This window comes from Epinephelus fuscoguttatus, linkage group LG20 (assembly GCF_011397635.1).
Source record: "Epinephelus fuscoguttatus linkage group LG20, E.fuscoguttatus.final_Chr_v1".
Taxonomy (NCBI): domain Eukaryota; kingdom Metazoa; phylum Chordata; class Actinopteri; order Perciformes; family Serranidae; genus Epinephelus; species Epinephelus fuscoguttatus.
This window is the reverse complement of record NC_064771.1, coordinates 33,959,639-33,983,353: the sequence shown is the minus strand read 5'-3', so window position 1 is coordinate 33,983,353 and position 23,715 is coordinate 33,959,639. Positions and strand designations below refer to the sequence as shown.

The following is a 23,715-nucleotide window of genomic DNA, read 5'->3' as shown; positions in this document are numbered from 1 at the left end:
AGAGGTGTTTAGCACTTGTTGGCCCCTTTGCCTTCACTCTGCGGTCCAGCTCACCCCAAACCATCTGGATTGGGTTCAGGTCCGGTGACTGTGGAGGCCAGGTCATCTGCCGCAGCACTCCATCACTCTCCTTCTTGGTCAAATAGCCCTTACACAGCCTGGAGGTGTGTTTGGGGTCATTGTCCTGTTGAAAAATAAATGATGGTCCAACTAAACGCAAACCGGATGGGATGGCATGTTGCTGCAGGATGCTGTGGTAGCCATGCTGGTTCAGTGTGCCTTCAATTTTGAATAAATCCCCAACAGTGTCACCAGCAAAACACCCCCACACCATCACACCTCCTCCTCCATGCTTCACAGTGGGAACCAGGCATGTGGAATCCATCCGTTCACCTTTTCTCTCGTCTCACAAAGACACGGCGGTTGGAACCAAAGATCTCAAATTTGGACTCATCAGACCAAAGCACAGATTTCCACTGGTCTAATGTCCATTCCTTGTGTTTCTTGGCCCAAACAAATCTCTTCTGCTTGTTGCCTCTCCTTAGCAGTGGTTTCCTAGCAGCTATTTGACCATGAAGGCCTGATTCGCGCAGTCTCCTCTTAACAGTTGTTCTAGAGATGGGTCTGCTGCTAGAACTCTGTGTGGCATTCATCTGGTCTCTGATCTGAGCTGCTGTTAACTTGAGATTTCTGAGGCTGGTGACTCGGATGAACTTATCCTCAGAAGCAGAGGTGACTCTTGGTCTTCCTTTCCTGGGTCGGTCCTCATGTGTGCCAGTTTCTTTGTATCGCTTGATGGATTTTGCGACTCCACTTGGGGACACATTTAAAGTTTTTGCAATTTTCCAGACTGACTGACCTTCATTTCTTAAAGTAATGATGGCCACTCGTTTTTCTTTAGTTAGCTGATTGGTTCTTGCCATAATATGAATTTTAACAGTTGTCCAATAGGGCTGTCGGCTGTGTATTAACCTGACTTCTGCACAACACAACTGATGGTCCCAACCCCATTGATAAAGCAAGAAATTCCACTAATTAACCCTGATAAGGCACACCTGTGAAGTGGAAACCATTTCAGGTGACTACCTCTTGAAGCTCATGGAGAGAATGCCAAGAGTGTGCAAAGCAGTAATCAGAGCAAAGGGTGGCTATTTTGAAGAAACTAGAATATAAAACATGTTTTCAGTTATTTCACCTTTTTTGTTAAGTACATAACTCCACATGTGTTCATTCATAGTTTTGATGCCTTCAGTGAGAATCTACAATGTAAATAGTCATGAAAATAAAGAAAACGCATTGAATGAGAAGGTGTGTCCAAACTTTTGGCCTGTACTGTATATATTTTTTTATCTATGTTTTTTTAAACTTGGGCCATTCAATGTGCCCTTCAATGACCTAGTGGTCTGTTTTACTGGACTGTGCATAACATAGGAAATTGTATGTTGTTGTGGTTGATGCTTGGGATGCATCTGCTACAAATTAATTGCCTCACGTGGGATCAATAAAGTTGTCTGAATCTAAATCTGAACCAGTAAATAATATTTTAGGGTAGCCTACATGTCTCTAGCTTTGTTTTCTCTTTTTCACTTGAAAAAAAGTTGAACACAGGGCTCCAAAGGCTCCAAGTTAGACAGCAAACAAGTTAACTAGCTACAGTAGCCACAGTATCTTGCTGCTGTTTAGCTAGACCGTTGGAGGACAGTTCACAGCACAGCTAGACTGGACTTGCCAGGCATGCTGCTCACATGGATGAACCCACACCACCAGTAGACTACCTTGCTGCTCACGTCTTCCAAGTTCAGTAGATTGTCTGTCAAGGTAAATATTTTATCTGAGTGTGACAGATGTCAACTGGCTTGATGTATGATTTATGTCTGGGTCTGGCTACATAGCCTACTGTATAAATACATGGTGATGATAGTTATGATATCAAGTTAGTGATGCTTATGCTAACTGTCTAGGTTAGTGCACTACTCATGGTCTCTAATTGCAGCATGTAAATTTTGAGCATTTTTGGCCAAGGACTTTTTGATTTATTTATGAAAAGCTTTGTGGACCGACCAACCGACCGTCAGAGTGACTTACAGAGCTGCAGGTCTCTGTTAAAAAGAAAAAGAAAAGAAGTATTTTCTGTATTTGAAAATACAAAATACATGTATTTTATTTTGATACATTTATTTGAGGGGTATTTTGTATCAAAATACATTTTGATGTTTTTTTGCCCATCTTTGCTTGTACTCTGTGGTATTAGTACCGTTACTGCAGGTACTTTATTTAGATGACAGTACTTTAGTAACAGAGTACTTGTACTCATTTATGTATTTATGGACATTTATTTGCATCATGCATTTTCTTTCTGATTTGTCCTTAAAGTTGTTAACAAATATAAATCAGACTGAAACAACAGAAACAGAAACACTCTGACTTTAGTTCATAAAGTTTATTCTCACAGATTCATATAAATACTGATTTCATATTTTCAGTCACGTTTGAAACTTTCAACTCAGACAATCATTCATCAGTAGTTTCTTTCCTCGACAGATCACAGTTCAGTCTCTTCACTTCCTGTTGTCTGTTTACGCTCAGACTTTATATAACTGTAGCTTCAACATTAATCAGCTGCCATTAATGATATTAAATATATATTCATATAAAAACTGTCGTGGTCCGCACCTTATTCATCTGTTCAATATGAACTGATGTATTAAGAATAAATAAACATGTGGTCTTGATGCAGCACAGCTGCACAGGAACATAAATCATTATAAAACTCTTCATATGATTCAAACAACATGAAAATTAATGGCCAAAATTACACTGTAAAAAATCTGCTGTTAAAACAGGTCATCTGGTCTGAAGCTGCAGAGTTTCTGATTTTAAAGATTCAACACATAAAAACATTTTACTGCAGACAGACAGTTACAGACGGCTCACATCAGTCCTCACTGCGCTCTTCAATAAATAAACAAATAAATAATAATACAAATATATATGTGTCTATATTTGTGTCTGTACAGTTTGTCATCAGTCTTTTATTGTAAAAGAAAATCTGACGTAAATATTTCTGAACAATCAGAAATTTGTTCAGCTTTAAATCTGTTCACAAACGTCCTTGTTTCAACAAACTCCTCCATCACTTCACAAACTTCTCCATCACTTCACATATTCCTCCATCAGTTCACATACTCGACCATCAGCTCACAGACTCCTCCATCAGTTCACAAACTTCTCCATCAGTTCACAAACTTCTCCATCACTTCACAAATTCCTCCATCAGCTCACAAACTTCTCCATCAGTTCACATACTCGACCATCAGCTCACAGACTCCTCCATCAGTTCACAGACTCCTCCATCACTTCACAAATTCCTCCATCAGTTCACAAACTTCTCCATCAGCTCACAGACTCCTCCATCAGTTCACAAACTCCTCCGTCAGTAATTCAGTCTTGCGGTATGTACAGTGTCCCGGCCAGTCGGTCCCAGTGGGTGAAGTAGGGGGCGTAGTTGCACTTGGAGTTGAGGTGGTGCAGGTCGTGGTGGCGGGCCCCGCCATACAGCCCCAGTGGCACCAGGCGGTGCGTAGCCCACGGCAAGTCGTAGCCGCAGTGATCCTCCACCGACAGCCAGATGTTGAGCGTGAAGAAGGCGAGCTTGGTGAGCGGGTGGCAGCCCAGCAGGGCGGGGGTGCAGGCGGCGAAGAAGCCCAGACTCAGAGTCTCCCACGCTCCTGAGTGTTCGGTGGTGAGGGCGGAGGTGGAGGTGTAGGTGTGGTGCAGCTGTAAGAGCACAAACATGACAAACTGTTAACGGTCAGGAAATAAAACACAGATATTAAATGATCAGGTTATTTATCTATTTAATATTTGGTTCTGTCATTATTAGTCGTTAATAACTTATTAGCAATAATTAATAATAATCCACAGATTCTCAGTTTCAAGATTAAATCATTAAAACAACCTGAATTTCATGAAATTTGATGAAGTGATTATGAGAAAATGTTGCAATCAATAATCAGCTGATCACTGATCAGCAGCAGGTGTCTCAAGTGTGTCTCGTGCAGGTACTGACCTTGTGGAAGTTGCGGTAAAGCCAGGGAACCCTGTGGTGCAGCAAGTGCCAGGTGAAGCTCTGGAAGTCAAAGAGCAGCAGGCAGACGAGCACCTGAGCGAGGAGGCGGGGCAGGGGTGGGGCCTCCTGCGGCAGGTGGAGTGGCCTCACGTACCAGTGCATCAGGGTGAGGGGGAAGATGAAGACCATGTGGTTGTAGAGCGTCAGGGCCAGGCAGCTCCGCACCGAGGCCCAGCTGACAGAGCTCTGAGGCTGCAGCTTGTACCTGCGCACCAGGGCCCACCTGGAGGACAACAGGTCCAGCAACAGGAAGGGCAGACAGAAGGACAGGTAGATGGACAGGGAGAAGAGGACGGGGAAGACAGGTGAGAGCAGGAGGGACGAGTGTCCCAGCAGAACGTTCCAGAGAGGCTGCAGCAGCATCCTCCCATCAGAGTCAGTCAATGTGTGGCAGCTTAGTCAGCCTGAGCTGAGGAGCTCCGCTGCTGTTATATAAGCTTAGCCCCGCCCACCACACTGACATCACACCCACCGTGACCTTATCAGGACTCTTCCTGTTCCTGACATGAAGAAATGGAAAGTCAGACGAGTTGAAACAGGCGAGAGAAAACAATCCGCAGCTTGTGATCTGACTTTATTTTTAACTCTGTGAAGTTTCTGAGAAAACTCTGTAATCTGTAATTATTATTGATAGATAGATAGATAGATAGATAGATAGATAGATAGTGTACTATAGGAGGCGTATTATAGGAGGTGTATTATAGGAGGTGTATTATAGTTGCATATTATAGGAGGCGTATTATAAGAGGTGTATTATGGGAGGTGTGTTATAGGAGGTGTATTTTAGGAGGCATATTATAGGAGGTGTATTTTAGGAGGTGTGTTATAGGAGGTGTATTTTAGGAGGCATATTATAGGAGGTGTATTATAGGAGGTGTATTATGGGATGTGTGTTATAGGAGGTGTATTTTAGGAGGTGTATTATAGTTGCATATTATAGGAGGCGTATTATAAGAGGTGTATTATGGGAGGTGTGTTATAGGAGGTGTATTTTAGGAGGCATATTATAGGAGGTGTATTATAGGAGGTATATTATAGTTGCATATTATAGGAGGCGTATTATAAGAGGTGTATTATGGGAGGTGTGTTATAGGAGGTGTATTTTAGGAGGCGTATTATAAGAGGTGTATTATAGGAGGTGTATGATATGAGGTGTATTATAGGAGGTGGACTATAGGAGGCGTATTATAGGAGGTGTATTATAGGAGGCGTACTATATGAGGCGTATTATAGGAGGCGTACTATATGAGGCGTATTATAGGAGGCGTATTATAGGAGATGTATTATAGGAGGCATACTATAGGAGGTGTATTATAGGAGGCGTATTATAGGAGGTGTATTATAGGAGGCATATTATAGGAGGTGTACTATAGGAGGCATATTATAGGAGGTGTATTATAGGAGGCGTATTATAGGAGGCGTACTATAGGAGGCGTATTATAGGAGGCGTACTATAGGAGGTGTACTATAGGAGGTGTATTATAGGAGGCATATTATAGGAGGTGTACTATAGGAGGCATATTATAGGAGGTGTATTATAGGAGGCGTATTATAGGAGGCATACTATAGGAGGCGTACTATAGGAGGCGTATTATAGGAGGCATACTATAGGAGGTGTACTATAGGAGGTGTATTATAGGAGGCATATTATAGGAGGTGTACTATAGGAGGCATATTATAGGAGGTGTATTATAGGAGGCGTATTATAGGAGGCATATTATAGGAGGTGTATTATAGGAGGCGTATTATAGGAGGTGTACTATAGGAGGTGTATTATAGGAGGCGTACTATAGGAGGTGTACTATAGGAGGTGTATTATAGGAGGTGTATTATAGGAGGCATATTATAGGAGGTGTACTATAGGAGGTGTATTATAGGAGGTGCACTATAGGTGTATTACAGGAGGCGTATTATAGGTGTACTATAGGAAACGTATTATGGGAGGTGTATTATAGGAGGTGCACTATAGGAGGTGTATTATAGGAGGCGTATCATAGGAGGCGTATTATAGGAAGTGTATTATAGGAGGTCCCCTGGCAGACTAGGCTGAAGTCAGCCTAACTAGGGGCTGGTCCAAAACAAGCCTGAGCCAGCCCTAACTATAAGCTTTATCAAAGAGGAAAGTCTTAAGTCCAGTCTTAAATGTGGAGACGGTGTCTGCCTCCCGGACCGTAACAGGAAGATGATTCCACAGGAGAGGAGCCTGATATAAACACTCTGAGGGGTCAGAGGACTAGAGAGGACCTGTGCAGGTGCAGGTCTGTTCAACACAAACCATGTGTATTTCAGTTCATGTGTAACTGTTAATAATGAACACACAGTGTCTGTATCAGTGATTTATATTTGTGTGAAATTCTCGTCCTTTCTTTTAAATGCTGAGTCACTTTTCTTTCTTTTCTTTTCTTTTCTTTTCTTTTCTTTTCTTTTCTGACTCCTGAGCTGCTGAAACAGATTCATTTGGAGTTACAAACAGCAGCTACATATCAATATAATTTTATATTAGAATATTCAACTGGTTCGTGTTTTTAGTTTATTTCAGTTATGACAGTGGAATCAGAAAGTTGGTGTCAGTGCTGTTACACTTTATCATTGCAGAGAAAATTTAAACGAGAGACATTTTTCTTCTTCTGTGGTGACATGCTGACACCTGCTGGACTTTACACGACTCACAGGCTGATCTGTAACAAAAGAAAAGTTTATTTATTGTTCATACAGATGATGATACAGAAACCTTCACACTGTGTTTACACATGGACTCATTACAGGATCATTAATTTCCATCAGTATGAAATAAACTGGTGAAAGAAGTTATCTGCTCTTTGACCGCAGTAACAGTACGCTGTGAAAATACTCAGTTACATTTATGTCTACAGACGTCCACTCTCTTCACAGGAAACTGTCTGTACGTACATATTTATTTCCTGTTGTGCTGTCAGCAGTTCAACCAGTTTATATTCTGCTGATTTATATCATTAACTTGTTTTATGTTTTATAAATATTTAAGTGACAGAGTCTGTGAGCAGAGTTTATTTAATTCTTTGAACTTTGTTAATTTGACACTGATGAACCTTGAACCTTTCTGCAGGAACATTTCTATCTGACAAATGAACACATCATTAATGTTTGATATATGTTTCATATTATCTATATTTATATAATAAATTATTTTCTCTATCTGTGACGACACATCAGGACATGATCGTGATATTTGGACTTGTAGACATATTGACGTCTGACTGTTACCCACGGCAACAACAAACATGGCTGACAGTGAAATGATGATCAACTCTGCGGTGGTTCCAAAAAGAGGAGGAGCTTCAGTAGTGTGGAATAAACTGTGGCGTCCGCTCAGAGGGAACTCATTCAGCGGCTCCTCTGGCAGCAGCACAGTGATTCTGTCTCATTACAGCCTGATGATCAGAGATGTTTGATATATATCCAAAGATATATCCAAAGACATGCAGGTTAATTGGTGACTCTAAATTGTCCGTAGGTGTGAATGTGAGTGTGAATGGTTGTCTGTCTCTATGTGTCAGCCCTGTGATAGTCTGGTGACCTGTCCAGGGTGTTGGCTAAGATAACTTTTTTTTTACCACCTCTTCTCAGGAAGATTTAGGAAACAAGATAAATGGATATGATGCTGCTCACTCTGTACAGCAGGTGGCGGTAAGTACCTTAGAGTTGCTGTCGATCCTCCAATAAACCGAGAGAAGAAGAAGAGTGAACCCGGAAGTGAACAGAGACAGCCTCGGAGCAGCTTGTGTCTGCAGTTTGTTGTTATGAACTCATGTCGGACTTGTTTTCTCCTGAAGTGTTTTAATGACTTTAACGATTTAAGAAGAATCTAGAACAAACCGGGCTCAGCTCATGTCCCCCGCGAGCCGCTTAGCATTAGCCGTTAGCCGCAGTTAGCCTCGGTTGTTGTTGAGCGGGAGCAGCGGCTGCTGTTAGCCGGCAGGATGAGCTCCTCCGCGGGCCTGTACACTCAGCTGGCCGCCGTCATGGAGTCTCTGGTCCACGCTGCGGTGGCGGAGCTGAAGAAGCTGGTGGAGGACAGCTCGACCTGCCTGCTCCGCCTGGAGGTCCGGAGCGGACAGGAGCCGCCTCTGCAGGCCGACAGTCGGGGGAAGATGGTGAGGAGCCGGGGGTCCCTGGGTGACGTGTAACTGCAGTAACGATACTTACACCACAGAGTACAAGTACTGTGTTACTAAAGTACTGTCATCAAAATAAAATACCGACAGTAACGGTATTAATACCGCAGAGTACAGGTAATCAGTTACTAAAGTACTGTCATCAAAATAAAGTACCTGCAGTAACGGTACTAATACCACAGAGTACAAGTACTGTGTTACTAAAGTACTGTCATCACAATAAAGTACCTGCAGTAACGGTACTAATACCACAGAGTACAAGTACTGTGTTACTAAAGTACTGTCATCAAAATACCGGCAGTAATACTACTAATACCTCTGACCCTGTCAGCTGCAGTCTGACCTCTGACCTCTGACCCTGTCAGGTGCAGTTTGCCGCAGTCATGGAGACTCTGGGGAACGAGGCTCTGGGGAAGATGATAAACATTGTGGATGAAGCCAAACTGCTGGTGGAACCAGAACCAGGCAGGGGCGGAGAGAAACCACAGACCAGCGTCCTCAAGATCTTCAGCGAATCACGGGTTGGTATGTACACAGGTCCCGCCCCCTGACAGTCAGTCACACCAATCAGGAAAGCTACCACGTGATGATGTCAGACTAACATGAGGTGCTGTTTCTCTGTCACAGAGGCAGAACATTCGTATGGAGTCCAATCAGAGAGCTCCAACACACACAAATCCACTCAGGTAAGACTCACCTGCTCATCAGTGATGCGTTCACTGACCTGACTGTGACGTCTGTATGTTGTGTCCCTGCAGACAGATCCAGAGGAGGAGATGGTCACCGTGAAGGAGGAACTTGACGACATCGACCAGGAAGGAGACGCTGAGAGTGAGTACCTGATCAATATCTGTCAGAGAGGAGGGCATCAGAGTCACACATTTAAGTCCCCGTAATAGTAATAATAATAATATGGGGGGCGAGGTTATGGATGGCCTTGAATGTGTGAAAGAGAATTTTGAAGTGAATCCTGAATTTAACTGGAAGCCAGTGAAGTTGCTAGAGGACCGGGGTGATGTGGTGGAATGAGGGGGTTTTGTTGATGATACGAGCAGTGGAGTTTTGGACCATTTGAAGCTTATGGAGGGGCTTGTGAGGGAGACCAAAGAAGAGAGAATTGCAGTAGTCGAAGCGGGAGGTGACAAGGCTATGGGCAAGAATAGAAGTGGTGTGGGGGCTGAGGGAACTCTGTCATATCTTCATCCCCTCCTGTACGTCCACCTGTCCTCACCATCTGTCCTCCTGAAGGTCTGAAGCCTTCAGATGTTCTGTGTCTACATTCACAGCTCGTTCTGACATGTGACATCAAACTTTGGCTTTTGCTTGTTTAATGGCTCAGATGATTATTAAACCGTCAGAACAGGTGCTGGTTAGTTAGTTAGTTTTGTGTCGGCTGACTGACCTTTGCAGCTCTGACGGTTTGTTTTTCTCCTCCAGGAGCTCCAGTAGAGGCTGCCGAGCCGGTGACCTCTGACTCTCAGCCGCAGCCGGAGTTCGTTCTGCAGAGCGTCACGTGGAAATACTTCACATGCACTGCGTGCGGTAAATCCTTCACATCTCAGAGCAGCTTGAAGTCTCACTACCGCATCCACACGGGCGAGAAACCGTTCTTCTGCGGTGTCTGCGGGCAAGATTTCCGCCGGCGGCAGAGCCTGAAGAACCACGCAAGGACACACACAGGCGAGCGGCCATACAAGTGTCCGACCTGTGGCAAGGGTTTCTCTAGCCACACCACAATGAAGACGCACTCCATCATCCACACGGGAGAGAAACCGTACGGTTGCGAGACCTGTGGACGCCGCTTCAACGTGCTGCAGAACCTGCACCGCCACCTGCTCACCCACACCAACAACAAGGTCTTCGTTTGCGGCGTCTGTGGGAAAGGCTTCACCCGTGCCGTCACGCTCAAAAATCACGAGCTCACCCACAGTGGGGAGAACCCCTTCCGGTGCCAGCAGTGTTCCAAAACCTTCTGTGATGCCGTCAACCTCAGGAACCACCAGAGGATCCACACTGGCGAGCGTCCGTTCAGCTGCCAGGAGTGCGGTAAGGCGTTCAGCCTGCGGAGCAGCCTGATCTCACACCGCCGCTCACACTCCACAGAGCGGCCGTTTGCCTGCAGCTACTGCGACAAGACGTTCAACATCGCCCACAGCCTGAAGTTGCACCTGCGCACCCACACCGGTGAGAAGCCGTACGCCTGCGACCTCTGTGACAACAAGTTCAACACCGCCAACAGCCTGAAGCTGCATCGACGTGTCCACACTGGTGAGAAGCCACATGCCTGCGACATCTGTGGCAGGATGTTCAACAACCCCAACGGCCTGAAACTGCACCTGCGCGTCCACACCGGCGAGAAGCCGTATGCCTGTGACCTCTGCGGCAAGACCTTCAGGCAGGACAACCACCTGAGGACGCACAAGAAGCTGATCCACGCTGGCGGCAAGCAGGTCATCTGTGACAAGTGAAGGAAGAGACACCAACATCAGCACAACCTGATGCCGCACACATAAGGTGTGAACGTGACCTCGTGTGATTGGACGAATAAAATGTAGTTTTCTAACGGAACAGTGACCTAATTGGTCCTGAGTTCAGAGCCACAGTGACAGGTTGGCTCGTTGGACACTCATAGTTGGTAGAAAGCAGTCGTTAGTTTTACACCTTTGATGTGTACCGTTACATCTTTTATTGTTTGTTTAACAAACACCGTTTGTCATAAATCATGAGTTAGCATCACGGCTCAGGTTAGCTGATGAAGTAGTTTTGGAAACCTAGCTGACTGATACATCCAGGAAAGACATAGAATGATGTTTTTTTTGCTAGCACTGAGTTTGTTGAACGTTTATCAGACCTCAGATGAGATGAATTACCGAACCTGTACACTGTGCGGTCCATCTGCCTCACTCCCACCCTCTACGACACTACTTCCCTGGGACGAGAGCGGACAGCAGCTCTGGAGACAGTCTGTCAGTCAGCAGCTGTGGCAAACTCCAGCCTCAGCGTGTACAGCTGGCTGGTGCCGTTGAGTTGGACCTGTGTAACAACACAAACAGATCTGATCTGGAGGGGATTTTGGAGGGTCTGGGATCTTCCCCCGGTGCTTGTGTTGCTAACGTTACAGCTGCTAACTGAAGGTCTGTCTTTGGGCCGATGCTGCAGAATAGAAACACAGTATGTGTATGTGTGGACTCTGTGTTGTGGTGGGTGAAGGTTGTTTGCTGACGTTAGCAGACTATGCTTCTTAGCTAACGTTAGCGGCTGTTGTTTACTCTTAGGACTGCAGTGCAGCTGAAGAAAGGAAAGACTGTCAGTAGCAGCATCATGTCACTTCCTTTGATTTTCCTTCACATAGGAGTCAGTCCACAGGATCTTAGAGGCAACTGAACACACCGAGGAAAGTCTCAGTGTTTAAAGGAATATTTCACCACAAAATGACCTTTTGTACATCAGTCATTCATCATGTTACGTTACCTTGAGTTTGTGTAGAAAACTTTGTTTTCATGCTTCTCGAGAATGCCTTGTGGGAATGAGATTATCTTTGGCACAAACGTCCACTTGGACCGAAGAATAAACTAATTAGTATTTGGAGGTCAAAGGTCACTGTGACTTCATACGCTAATTACAATAAAACTTGACACAAATGTCTAAAATAATGAAGGTCAAAGGTCAGCTTGACTGTGACATCATCATGTTTTAACATCATATCTCAGGAACAGAAGGGGAGACATTTGGTCAGATACTGAATTGGTGACTCTAATCTTGACACTGTGCTGATTGTAAAGATTTTGAACTGCCAGAGACACTGGACTGGTGGGCGGAGTCATACAACCACGGAATGGACTTATGGGCGGAGTCATACAACCACAGAGCGGTGACTTTAGCTCTCACCTGCCTCCAGGGTGAATGAAGAATCCCAAAAATAACGACCATGTTTAACAGCAGGTCAACTGATCCAGGTCTCATTTATCCAGTCGATTCAGCACAAAGTTTTTTCACCAGAATCTCACCATTAAAAACACGAACACATAAACGGTCTCACAGGTGAAACATTCTTAAAGTTTAGTCACAGTCAGTTCACCTGTTCACAATAAAAACATTTAATATATGTGAAAAGTTACAAACTGAACCTTTAACTTTTTAACTGATTCAAACGTGTCCACTGAGTTCTGCAGAAATAAGCCTGTGACTTTGTCCCGCCTTCAGCTGCCCTCTGATTGGATGATTCTTATAGCAAAGCTTTCTGGGAGCTGTAGTTGCCCTCTCTCCTGTGACCTTTGACCTTTCCTTATTTCCTCCAAGGAAGCTGTAAAGAAATTCTTTATAGTTTCTTTGATTTCATCTGATGTTTGAACCTCTGAATCTGGAACAAGTTACCTCACCTGATGTAAGCCCCGCCCACTGACAAGCTGTGTTCTCATTGGTTGAAACCATATATCCGAGTTATGCTCTGTTGTTGAAATGGTTTGTAAATATTTACATGTGCACATTGTTTTTCTTACTGTTTAGACTCTGTTTTTCATTTGTTTGGAAAATAATAAATGTAGAAACGTATGTCAGACATCATGTGGTCACATGACACCTCTGACATATTTACTGTGCCCGATGTTGATTTAATTTATTAATCTATCATCTATATTTAACCTCATGAGTCTTAAAGAAAATAAAACATTTTATTCATAAGCTCTGTAACACCAGTTTTTATTGTTGAGTTACAACAATGTAAAACAGCTACAGTCAGTTTAGAACATAATATGAAGTTATGTCTTTACAACACATTTATCAATAAGATATTACATAATAAATATGAATATATACATATAGTTAAAGATCAAATAAAGCTAGAAATATAATATTTGATATGTATTTTGACCATGTAAAAAACATACAAATCAGACAGAAAATAATTATGAAAGCAAAATGTAAAAATCAGTTGTCACTTCATAGTTTGATTGACACATCTGAAAAGGAGCAGGAGGAAATATAAACTTATTAAATCCCATCTCCTTCATAAGAAACAAAGCTTCCTCCTCAGACTTTAATAAATATAGTTTTTATTACCATTTAACTTGGTCAGACAAAAATAATGCATGTAAATATAGAATTTTAATGACTAAATATCTATCATATAAGATAGACAGGTTCATATTTTGTTAGATATTTGGTAATTTATATTATATATTTACGTGCGTTATTTTTGTCTGACAGTGTATAATATAAATTACCATTATCGCTGACTTACGAATATAAACCAGTCTGAATGTGTCATATATGTCACCAATATAATATTAATATTACATATATAGCTTAATCAACATGATATATCTTAATATATCTGAATAATTATGATTTTACAAAATATGAATATACATAATTCCTCAGTTTATACTTAAAATAATTTAAAAAAATAAAGCAGACATGTTTTCTTCAAACATCTGCAGTAAGATAAACACAAAATAAAACCATTTAAATCAGTATATCAAAACAGTCCCTAAATGTAACTCTTCTCTGTACTTTAGGGACTGTTCGTTACTTATGAGCAGGTGGTGCATAAAGAGGGAGCCGTGTCAAATATGTTTTTAAGCACTGAGCGTGGACTTGTGTTTTTATGTTGGCTGGGGGGGCATACAGATTTAAATGGTTTTATTTTGCATTTATTTTACCTCCGATTCAAAGAGCCCTCCTCTGATAAGTAGAGAACAGTCCCTTAAAAGAATTAACAGGGACACGAGGACACTAACAGCTGGGGGCGATAATGCTCCGCCTGGATGGAAGTCACCGTTAAAAAAAGAAGAAGAAGAAGAGTGAACCCGGAAGTGAACAGAGACAGCCTCGGAGCAGCTTGTGTCTGCAGTTTGTTGTTGTGAACTCATGTCGGACTTGTTTTCTCCTGAAGTGTTTTAATGACTTTAATGATTTAAGAAGAATCTAGAACAAACCGGGCTCAGCTCATGTCCCCCGCGAGCCGCTTAGCATTAGCCGTTAGCCGCAGTTAGCCTCGGTTGTTGTTGAGCGGGAGCAGCGGCTGCTGTTATCCGGCAGGATGAGCTCCTCCGCGGGCCTGTACACGGGCCTGGCCGCCGTCATGGAGTCTCTGGTCCACGCTGCGGTGGCGGAGCTGAAGAAGCTGGTGGAGGACAGCTCGACCTGCCTGCTCCGCCTGGAGGTCCGGAGCGGACAGGAGCCGCCTCTGCAGGCCGACAGCCGGGGGAAGATGGTGAGGAGCCGGGGGTCCCTGGGTGACGTGTAACTGCAGTAACGATACTTACACCACAGAGTACAAGTACTGTGTTACTAAAGTACTGTCATCAAAATAAAGTGCCTGCAGTAACGGTACTAATACCACAGAGTACAGGTAATCAGTTACTAAAGTACTGTCATCAAAATAAAGTAGCTACAGTAACGGTTCTAATATCACAGAGTACAAGTACTCTGTAACTAAAGCACCGTCATCACAATAAAGTAGCTGCAGTAACGGTACTAATACCACAGAGTACAAGTACTGTGTTACTAAAGCACCGTCATCACAATAAAGTAGCTGCAGTAACGGTACTAATACCACAGAGTACAAGTACTGTGTTACTAAAGTACTGTCATCACAATAAAGTAGCTGCAGTAACAGTACCACAGAGTACAAGTACTCCGTAACTAAAGTACTGTCATCAAAATAAAGTACCTGCAGTAATGGTACTAATACCACAGAGTACAAGTACTGTGTTACTAAAGTACTGTCATCAAAATAAAGTACCTGCAGTAACGGTACTAATACCACAGAGTACAAGTACTGTGTTACTAAAGTACTGTCATCACAATAAAGTAGCTGCAGTAACAGTACCACAGAGTACAAGTACTCCGTAACTAAAGTACTGTCATCAAAATAAAGTACTTGCAGTAACGGTACTAATACCACAGAGTACAAGTACTGTGTTACTAAAGTACTGTCATCACAATAAAGTAGCTGCAGTAACAGTACCACAGAGTACAAGTACTGTGTTACTAAAGTACTGTCATCAAAATAAAGTAGCTGTAGTAACGGTACTAATACCACAGAGTACAAGTACTGTGTTACTAAAGTACTGTCATCAAAATAAAGTAGCTGCAGTAACAGTACCACAGAGTACAAGTACGCTGTTACTAAAGTACTGTCATCAAAATAAAGTAGCTGTAGTAACGGTACTAATACCACAGAGTACAAGTACTGTGTTACTAAAGTACTGTCATCACAATAAAGTAGCTGCAGTAACAGTACCACAGAGTACAAGTACTCTGTTACTAAAGTACTGTCATCACAATAAAGTACCTGCAGTAACGGTACTAATACCACAGAGTACAAGTACTGTGTTACTAAAGTACTGTCATCACAATAAAGTAGCTGCAGTAACAGTACCACAGAGTACAAGTACTCTGTTACTAAAGTACTGTCATCAAAATAAAGTACTTGCAGTAACGGTACTAATACCACAGAGTACAAGTACTGTGTTACTAAAGTACTGTCATCACAATAAAGTAGCTGCAGTAACAGTACCACAGAGTACAAGTACTGTGTTACTAAAGTACTGTCATCACAATAAAGTAGCTGCAGTAACAGTACCACAGAGTACAAGTACGCTGTTACTAAAGTACTGTCATCAAAATAAAGTAGCTGTAGTAACGGTACTAATACCACAGAGTACAAGTACTCTGTTACTAAAGTACTGTCATCACAATAAAGTAGCTGCAGTAACAGTACCACAGAGTACAAGTACTCCGTAACTAAAGTACTGTCATCAAAATAAAGTACTTGCAGTAACGGTACTAATACCACAGAGTACAAGTACTGTGTTACTAAAGTACTGTCATCACAATAAAGTAGCTGCAGTAACAGTACCACAGAGTACAAGTACTGTGTTACTAAAGTACTGTCATCACAATAAAGTAGCTGCAGTAACAGTACCACAGAGTACAAGTGCGCTGTAACTAAAGTAGTGGCATGAAAATAAAGTAGCTGTAGTAACGGTACTAATACCACAGAGTACAAGTACTCTGTTACTAAAGTACTGTCATCAAAATATAGTAGCTGCAGTAACAGTACCACAGAGTACAAGGACGCTGTTACTAAAGTACTGTCATCAAAATAAAGTAGCTGTAGTACGTACTAATACCACAGAGTACAAGTACTGTGTTACTAAAGTACTGTCATCACAATAAAGTAGCTGCAGTAACAGTACCACAGAGTACAAGTACTGTGTTACTAAAGTACTGTCATCAAAATAAAGTAGCTGCAGTAACAGTACCACAGAGTACAAAGCACGCTGTTACTAAAGTACTGTCATCAAAATAAAGTAGCTGTAGTAACGGTACTAATACCACAGAGTACAAGTACTGTGTTACTAAAGTACTGTCATCACAATAAAGTAGCTGCAGTAACAGTACCACAGAGTACAAGTACTGTGTTACTAAAGTACTGTCATCACAATAAAGTAGCTGCAGTAACAGTACCACAGAGTACAAATGCGCTGTTACTAAAGTACTGTCATCAAAATAAAGTAGCTGTAACGGTACTAATACCACAGAGTACAAGTACTCTGTTACTAAAGTACTGTCATCACAATAAAGTAGCTGCAGTAACAGTACCACAGAGTACAAGTACTCCGTAACTAAAGTACTGTCATCAAAATAAAGTACTTGCAGTAACGGTACTAATACCACAGAGTACAAGTACTGTGTTACTAAAGTACTGTCATCACAATAAAGTAGCTGCAGTAACAGTACCACAGAGTACAAGTACTGTGTTACTAAAGTACTGTCATCACAATAAAGTAGCTGCAGTAACAGTACCACAGAGTACAAGTACGCTGTTACTAAAGTACTGTCATCAAAATAAAGTAGCTGTAGTAACGGTACTAATACCACAGAGTACAAGTACTCTGTTACTAAAGTACTGTCATCAAAATAAAGTAGCTGCAGTAACAGTACCACAGAGTACAAGTACGCTGTTACTAAAGTACTGTCATCAAAATAAAGTAGCTGTACAGAGTACAAGTACTGTGTTACTAAAGTACTGTCATCACAATAAAGTAGCTGCAGTAACAGTACCACAGAGTACAAGTACTGTGTTACTAAAGTACTGTCATCAAAATAAAGTAGCTGCAGTAACAGTACCACAGAGTACAAGTACGCTGTTACTAAAGTACTGTCATCAAAATAAAGTAGCTGTAGTAACGGTACTAATACCACAGAGTACAAGTACTGTGTTACTAAAGTACTGTCATCACAATAAAGTAGCTGCAGTAATGGTGCTCAGTCAGCAGAATAATCAATCTGATGATACTGATTCCTGAATATGTTGATCAGTTTAATGACCTTATATCCTGCTGGGTAGATTCATCTATAATCAAACATCATCATTGATTACTGATCAGCTCTTCTAGACTGTCCAACATTCTCAGACTGAACGGATCAAATCCTGGAAGAGAAACTGATTTACAGACGTCTTTTTTCTCCTCTGTGTCAGTCTGTGGGAAAAAGTCTGTTTGGTCTGATGGCGCCACGTCACTGACCTGGAAGTTGTTTTTACACTGTTTGACCTCTGACCCTGTCAGGTGCAGTTTGCCGCAGTCATGGAGACTCTGGGGAACGAGGCTCTGGGGAAGATGATAAACATTGTGGATGAAGCCAAACTGCTGGTGGAACCAGAGTCAGGGAGGGGCGGTAAGAGACCACAGACCAGCGTTCTCAACATCCTCAACAACACACGAGTTGGTATGTACATAGGCCCCACCCCCTGCCAGTCAAACACACTAATCAGGAAGGCCAACATATGATGATGTCAGACCAACATGAGTTGTGGTTTGTCCGTCACAGACGCTGAACACTCGTATGGAGCCCCACCGGAGAACGCAAATATAAACAGATCCACTCAGGTAAGACGTTTTGAATGTTCTAAAGTGAAACCTACTAAAATCTTTGAGTTTGAGTTTTGTGCGCTCTGTCATCTCTAAATTCACCTGTGAAACCATTGTTATACATCTGGAGTGCTTCTGCAGGATGACGTCTGTCCTACGGACAAAATACAAGGGCACAGATGTGGTCCGTCAGTGCCTCTGGGGGACCTCAACACTCACATAGACAAACATAGAGAAACCTGGAGGGGGTGATTGGGAGGAACAGCCTGCCTGATCTGAACCTGAGTGGTGCTGTGTTGTTGGACTGCTGAGCTGTTCGTGGATTGGCCGTAATGAACACCATGTTCGAGCACCGGGAGGTTTATTAGTGTACTTGGTACCAGAACACCTGAGGCCAATGATCGATGATCGACTTTGTGGTCGTATTATTAGACCTGACACTTGGGTGAAGAGAGGAGCAGAGCTGTCAGCTGATCACCACCTGGTGATGAGTTGGATCTGATGGCTGCCGGACAGACCTGGTAAACCCAAACATGTAGTGAGAGTGAACTGGGAACGTCTGGCTGATGCCTCTGTCCACAATCCATCCTGGGTGAGGCTGGGGACATGGAATCTGAGTGGGCCATGTTCAAAGCCTTCTTTGTGGCTGCTAAAAGTTGTGATCAGAAGGTTGTCCAAGCTAAGAACCCACTGGTGGACACAGCAGTAAAGGAGGCTGTCAGGCTAAAGACGGAGGTCAGGTAGTGGTTGATCAGAAGGGCTGTGTGGCCGTGGTGGTCGCTGAAGCAAAAACACAGGTTTGGGAGGAGTTGGGGGAGGCAATGGAGAAGGACTTTCCTCAAGAAGGTTCTGGCAAACCATTAGACACCTCAGGAAGGGTAAGCAGGGCTTGTCTCAGGCTTTGAGGAAGTCCTGAATTTGGCCATCACATCCTATGTGGAGGTGGTAGAGTCTGACGATTTGGGGGAACTCTTGCCCATATCCCTGATAGAGCCTCTTGGCAGCAAGGCTCCAGGTGTGGATGAGATTCACCCTGAGATGCTGAAGGCTTTGGACATTGTTGGACTGTCTTGGTTGACACACCTTTTCAGTGTCACGTAGAGGTCGGGTACAGTGACTGCGGAATGGTTCTCATTTTTATAAAAGGGGACTGGAGGGTGTGCTCTAATCTTTGGGGTGTCACACTGCTCGGCCTCCCTGGGAAAATTAATTCCAGGATGCTGGAGAGGAGACTCTGACCAATTGTTGAACCTCAGATTCAGGAGTAGAAATGCAGATTTAATCCAGGCCCTTCAGAGAACCGTCAGAGATCTTGTCCAGGCTCCTAAATGTTTTTTCTGCCACTGTTTGAATCTGGTGGTGTTTCTTAAAGTCAAGGAAGAATCCCTTAACAAATTTCAAGAAGGCTGTGCCATCGAATCCCACCAAAAGACTGCTCCAGTGTCAAGGATCCTTCGAATTCCACCTAGGACAGAGTCTTTCCATCAGAGTATTCTTAAGGATGCATGTTTGTATCCTCAGCAGGCATGAAGTACCCACAATTCTTTGAACGCGATTCGCTGGAATTGAAGGCGGAGCCTCTTCACTGACGCACCTGGGCACTCACTTGCGTGTTCCAATGTGTGTTCACCGAATGTTAGGAAGAAGTCTCGCCTAGCCTCTGTAGGACCCAACTAGGAACGACCCATCCTGTCAATGAAGCATCCTTGACTGTAAGAGGGGTCCCTTCCAAGGTAAATCGATACTGGTCGGCCACTCTTCCCCTCTCCAGGACCAGAGCGGAACGTGGCTGGTTAAAATTACCATTTGCTCATGAGATGAGCCGACGAGCCCCTGAAGGAATCTACTGCCCCCAGGAGTGGGTGTTACCATCATTGTTGGTTCATGATTCTTTTATGGGGGATCTGATCCAGACATGGGGACTCTACAATCCAACTCTGCTGACTTGACAATCACGTTCATGGCCAGTCAAAGGCTCAGCCTTTATTTGGTCTCGTAATCTGGCAAACTTTCATTCTGATGGAGTAAGAGGATATTTACCCTGACCGATTCCCGGCTGGTGCCTGGCCTTAAGTTTCTTCTGCCGTCTAATTAAAGTGTCTGTGTGAAGTGTTGTGCTGGCTCAGACTGGTCTATGTGAATGTCTGTGTGAGTATTTGACCCTTAGGTTTAAAATAATTTGTTCTTCAAATGCTTGAAATGTGTCATTACAAGAGAGAGTGACATCTGTATGTTGTGTCACTATAGACCAAACAAGAGGAGGAAGAAAACCTGTTTGTCCCGGCAGTGACCATTAAAGACGAGCATGGCAACATCGACCTGGGAGCCATTGCTGAGAGTGAGTACCTTATTAGTACCTGTCAGACCTGATCACTACCTGTCAGACTTCAGTTTAATCACAGTTTGTGTTTCTTCTCTAGGAGCTCGAGTTGAAGCCACCCAGCCGGTGACCTCTGACCTCCAGCTGCAGCCGGAGTTCGTTCTGCAGAGCGTCACGTGGAAATACTTCATGTGCACGGCGTGCGGTAAATCCTTCACGTCTCAGAGCAACCTGAAGTCTCACTACCGCATCCACACGGGTGAGAAGCCATTCTCCTGCAGCGTTTGCGGACGAGATTTCCGCCGGCGGCAGAGCTTGCAGAGCCACGAAAGGACGCACACCGGCGAGCGGCCGTACAAATGTCCGACCTGTGGCAAGTGCTTCTCCAAGCAGACACAGCTGAAGACCCACTCCATCATCCACACGGGAGAGAAACCGTACGGCTGCGAGACCTGTGGACGCCGCTTCAACCTGCTGCAGAACCTGCACCGCCACGCGCACACCCACACTGGCAAGAAGATCTTCATCTGTGGCATCTGTGGGAAAGGCTTCACTCGCGCCGTCACGCTCAAAACTCATGAGCTCATCCACACCGGGCAGAAACCCTTTAAGTGCGAGCAGTGCCCCAAAACCTTTCGCCACGCCGTCAACCTCAAGAACCACCTGAGGATTCACAGTGGCTTGCGGCCATACAGCTGCGACCTCTGCGGGAAGAGCTTCCGCCAGTCCGTGAACCTGAAGATCCATCGGAGGATCCACACCGGCGAGCGTCCATTCAGCTGCCCAGAGTGCGGCAAGACATTCAGCCAACAGAGCAGCCTGATCTCACACGGCCGCACGCACTCCAAAGAGCGGCCGTTCGAATGCAACTTCTGCGACAAGAAGTTCAACAACTCCAACAGCCTGAAGCTGCACCTGCGTGTTCACACCGGTGAGAAGCCGTACGCCTGCGACATTTGCGGCAAGACCTTCAGCCAGGGAAGCCACCTGAGGACGCACAAGAGGCACGTCCACGCCGGCGGCAAACAGTTCATCTGTGACAAGTGTGGGAAGAGATACTCGGACCAGCGTAACCTCAAACTGCACAAGTGCAGCTACGCATGAATGTGACCTCATCAGAGCTGCAGCCGTAGACAGAAAATTTATCTGCAATTATTTTAATTATCAAATTATTATTGTAGGCGTTTTTCAAACAACACTTCAACACTAATAGAAGTTTTACGGTAATATGGATATTCTGGTCAGTCCTACCTGAAACAGATCAAACACCATTTGAAGACGTGGCATTGAATCACACAGCAGGCTGTGTTTCATTATCGACAGTCTGTTTATCGACAAAATGATTAATTGAGGAAAATAATTTTACATTTTTAGCTGCAGCTCTGAAACGTGAACATTTACAGTTTCCTCAGTTTGGGAGTTGGAGACAGAAAAACTTGAATGTTATTAATTAAAGTTTTGTTGAGGAAAGAGTTTACTTAATTTATTTTGAATTGTTGGGAGTATTAGACAGAAAGTGGACCTGTTCGGCCAATCAGAGCTTGCGGGTGTTAAAGTGGGTGGAGCCTCTGATTCAGGTTCCTTCTGAACAGTGATCTGACTGATCCTCCACACTCAACACAGCATCGTATTTTCATGAATACAATGATTAACCTTTAACTTTGTCCCGCCTTCAGCCGCCTGGTAACAGAGTCTGAAGCTCTCTGATTGGATGATTCTCACAGTAAAGCTTTTTGGGAGTTGACTTCTGTCCTGAAACTTAACTTTTTCTTCTGATTTTTTTTTTTTTATTATTAATAAGCATAAAGACAATACAGATAACAAATGATGTCACCAGGAGATCTGATCAGAAGTCTTGTATCAGATCAGGAGACGTGACGCAGGCACAACAGGTTCAGTGTTTTTGCCACTTTCTGATTTTTTGAGAACAGAATTAATTGGATTTATTGTTTGAGCTGAAATCAAAAATCATGAAGGAGGGTTTATGAGTGGAAAATTTTAGTTTATGAATGTGAGATTTTGCAAGTAAAAGAATGAAATTGATGATGTAATATTGATCTGCTTTGATAGAGAAGTCTGTAAAAACACTAAATGCATTTTCATAAAGACAGGAAAATTTTGAATCAACATTCTGGGAAATAAAGGACATCTTGTCAAAACACAGAGCTGTGGGGACAAAACTACAACAGGTTTAAATCTTCCGGAGTCAGTTGACAAAATGAGCGGACATTCGTCATCTTTATACCTTGTTTTGTTTTTCATCCACTGAATATGGAACAAGTGATGTCGTGGCTCCGCCCACTGAGATGCTGTCCTCTGATCTTCTGATTGGTTGAAACCTTGAACCTCAGTCATGTTGAAACAGTGTGTAAATGTTCATACGCACAGTATTGCTTTTTATAATTTCATAGATTCTATTTTTCATTTGTTTGGAAAATAATAAAATCTGCAAATTCAATGTGTTCAGCCTGAAGGTGTGGTCACACGGTCACATGACACCTCTGACATGTTCACTGCATCATGTTGATTAAATCCAGAATACACACACAACACACATTAATTTAACTTTATAGAAGATATTTGACCTGATCTGTTCTAAAGCTTCAATTAAAATATTTTATACACAAAATCTATAAATGAACACCAGGTTTCTTTATTGTATTTAATTCCAACAGGAGCATAAAGTCAGTAGAGAACATAAGATAAATTCATCCTGTTTTTACAGCACAGGTATAAATAATGAATATGTAGAATATATTTAAACATTATACGAGTAAAACAAACTAATTCAGGGTTAATACACAAAAACACCAACTAGTGAGAAAAAGATTTCTATTTGAGGGCCAATAAAAATAAATTTGTTAAAAGTTTTGAGAAGATTTGGCTCAATAATTTAAAAATACAGTTCAATAAAATATTCAACAAAATAAAAAAAAAATGTAAATGATATATTTTATTCAATAATTCAGAATTTTTTGATTTATTTACAGTAAATAAAACGTGTTGTTATAATCTCCATCAGGGCGACAAACCCTGATTAAAATAGATAAATAAGTAAAATAATAATAATAATTTGTATTTATTTTTATTTATTTTATTTAAATATTAACAATTTACAAATTATGTCAAACAATAACATAACACAATACATGAGAGCTGTTTCACGTACAAAAAACAAAAAGTCAAAGAATAAAATAAATAAATTTAAAAAATACATTTCCAAGATCTCAA

The 23,715-nt window shown here is 42.8% G+C and overlaps 2 protein-coding genes and 1 long non-coding RNA gene across 3 annotated transcripts; 2 read left to right on the top strand and 1 right to left on the bottom strand.

Annotated features, from left to right (window-relative positions):
• Nucleotides 1-2,421: 2,421 nt before the first annotated feature.
• Nucleotides 2,422-4,636, bottom strand: ch25h (cholesterol 25-hydroxylase). The gene is made up of 3 exons (XM_049564380.1): nucleotides 4,608-4,636; nucleotides 4,070-4,523; nucleotides 2,422-3,777 (listed from the first exon to the last, which is right to left on the bottom strand). Exons 1-3 carry the CDS (start codon nucleotides 4,634-4,636, stop codon nucleotides 3,442-3,444), a joined length of 819 nt encoding a protein of 272 aa, XP_049420337.1. The 3' UTR covers nucleotides 2,422-3,441.
• Nucleotides 4,637-5,486: 850 nt separating this feature from the next.
• LOC125880779 (uncharacterized) lies at nucleotides 5,487-5,978 on the top strand. The gene is made up of 3 exons (XR_007448160.1): nucleotides 5,487-5,519; nucleotides 5,604-5,897; nucleotides 5,968-5,978. It is a non-coding gene; the product is annotated as an uncharacterized LOC125880779 (long non-coding RNA).
• A 1,640-nt stretch (nucleotides 5,979-7,618) lies between these two features.
• On the top strand, nucleotides 7,619-22,942 carry LOC125881291 (zinc finger protein 420-like). The gene is made up of 10 exons (XM_049564379.1): nucleotides 7,619-8,262; nucleotides 8,649-8,808; nucleotides 8,911-8,969; nucleotides 9,042-9,114; nucleotides 9,721-10,733; nucleotides 14,267-14,497; nucleotides 17,862-18,021; nucleotides 18,124-18,182; nucleotides 20,412-20,502; nucleotides 20,585-22,942. Exons 1-10 carry the CDS (start codon nucleotides 8,089-8,091, stop codon nucleotides 21,586-21,588), a joined length of 3,024 nt encoding a protein of 1,007 aa, XP_049420336.1. The 5' UTR covers nucleotides 7,619-8,088; the 3' UTR covers nucleotides 21,589-22,942.
• The last annotated feature ends 773 nt before the right edge of the window (nucleotides 22,943-23,715 follow it).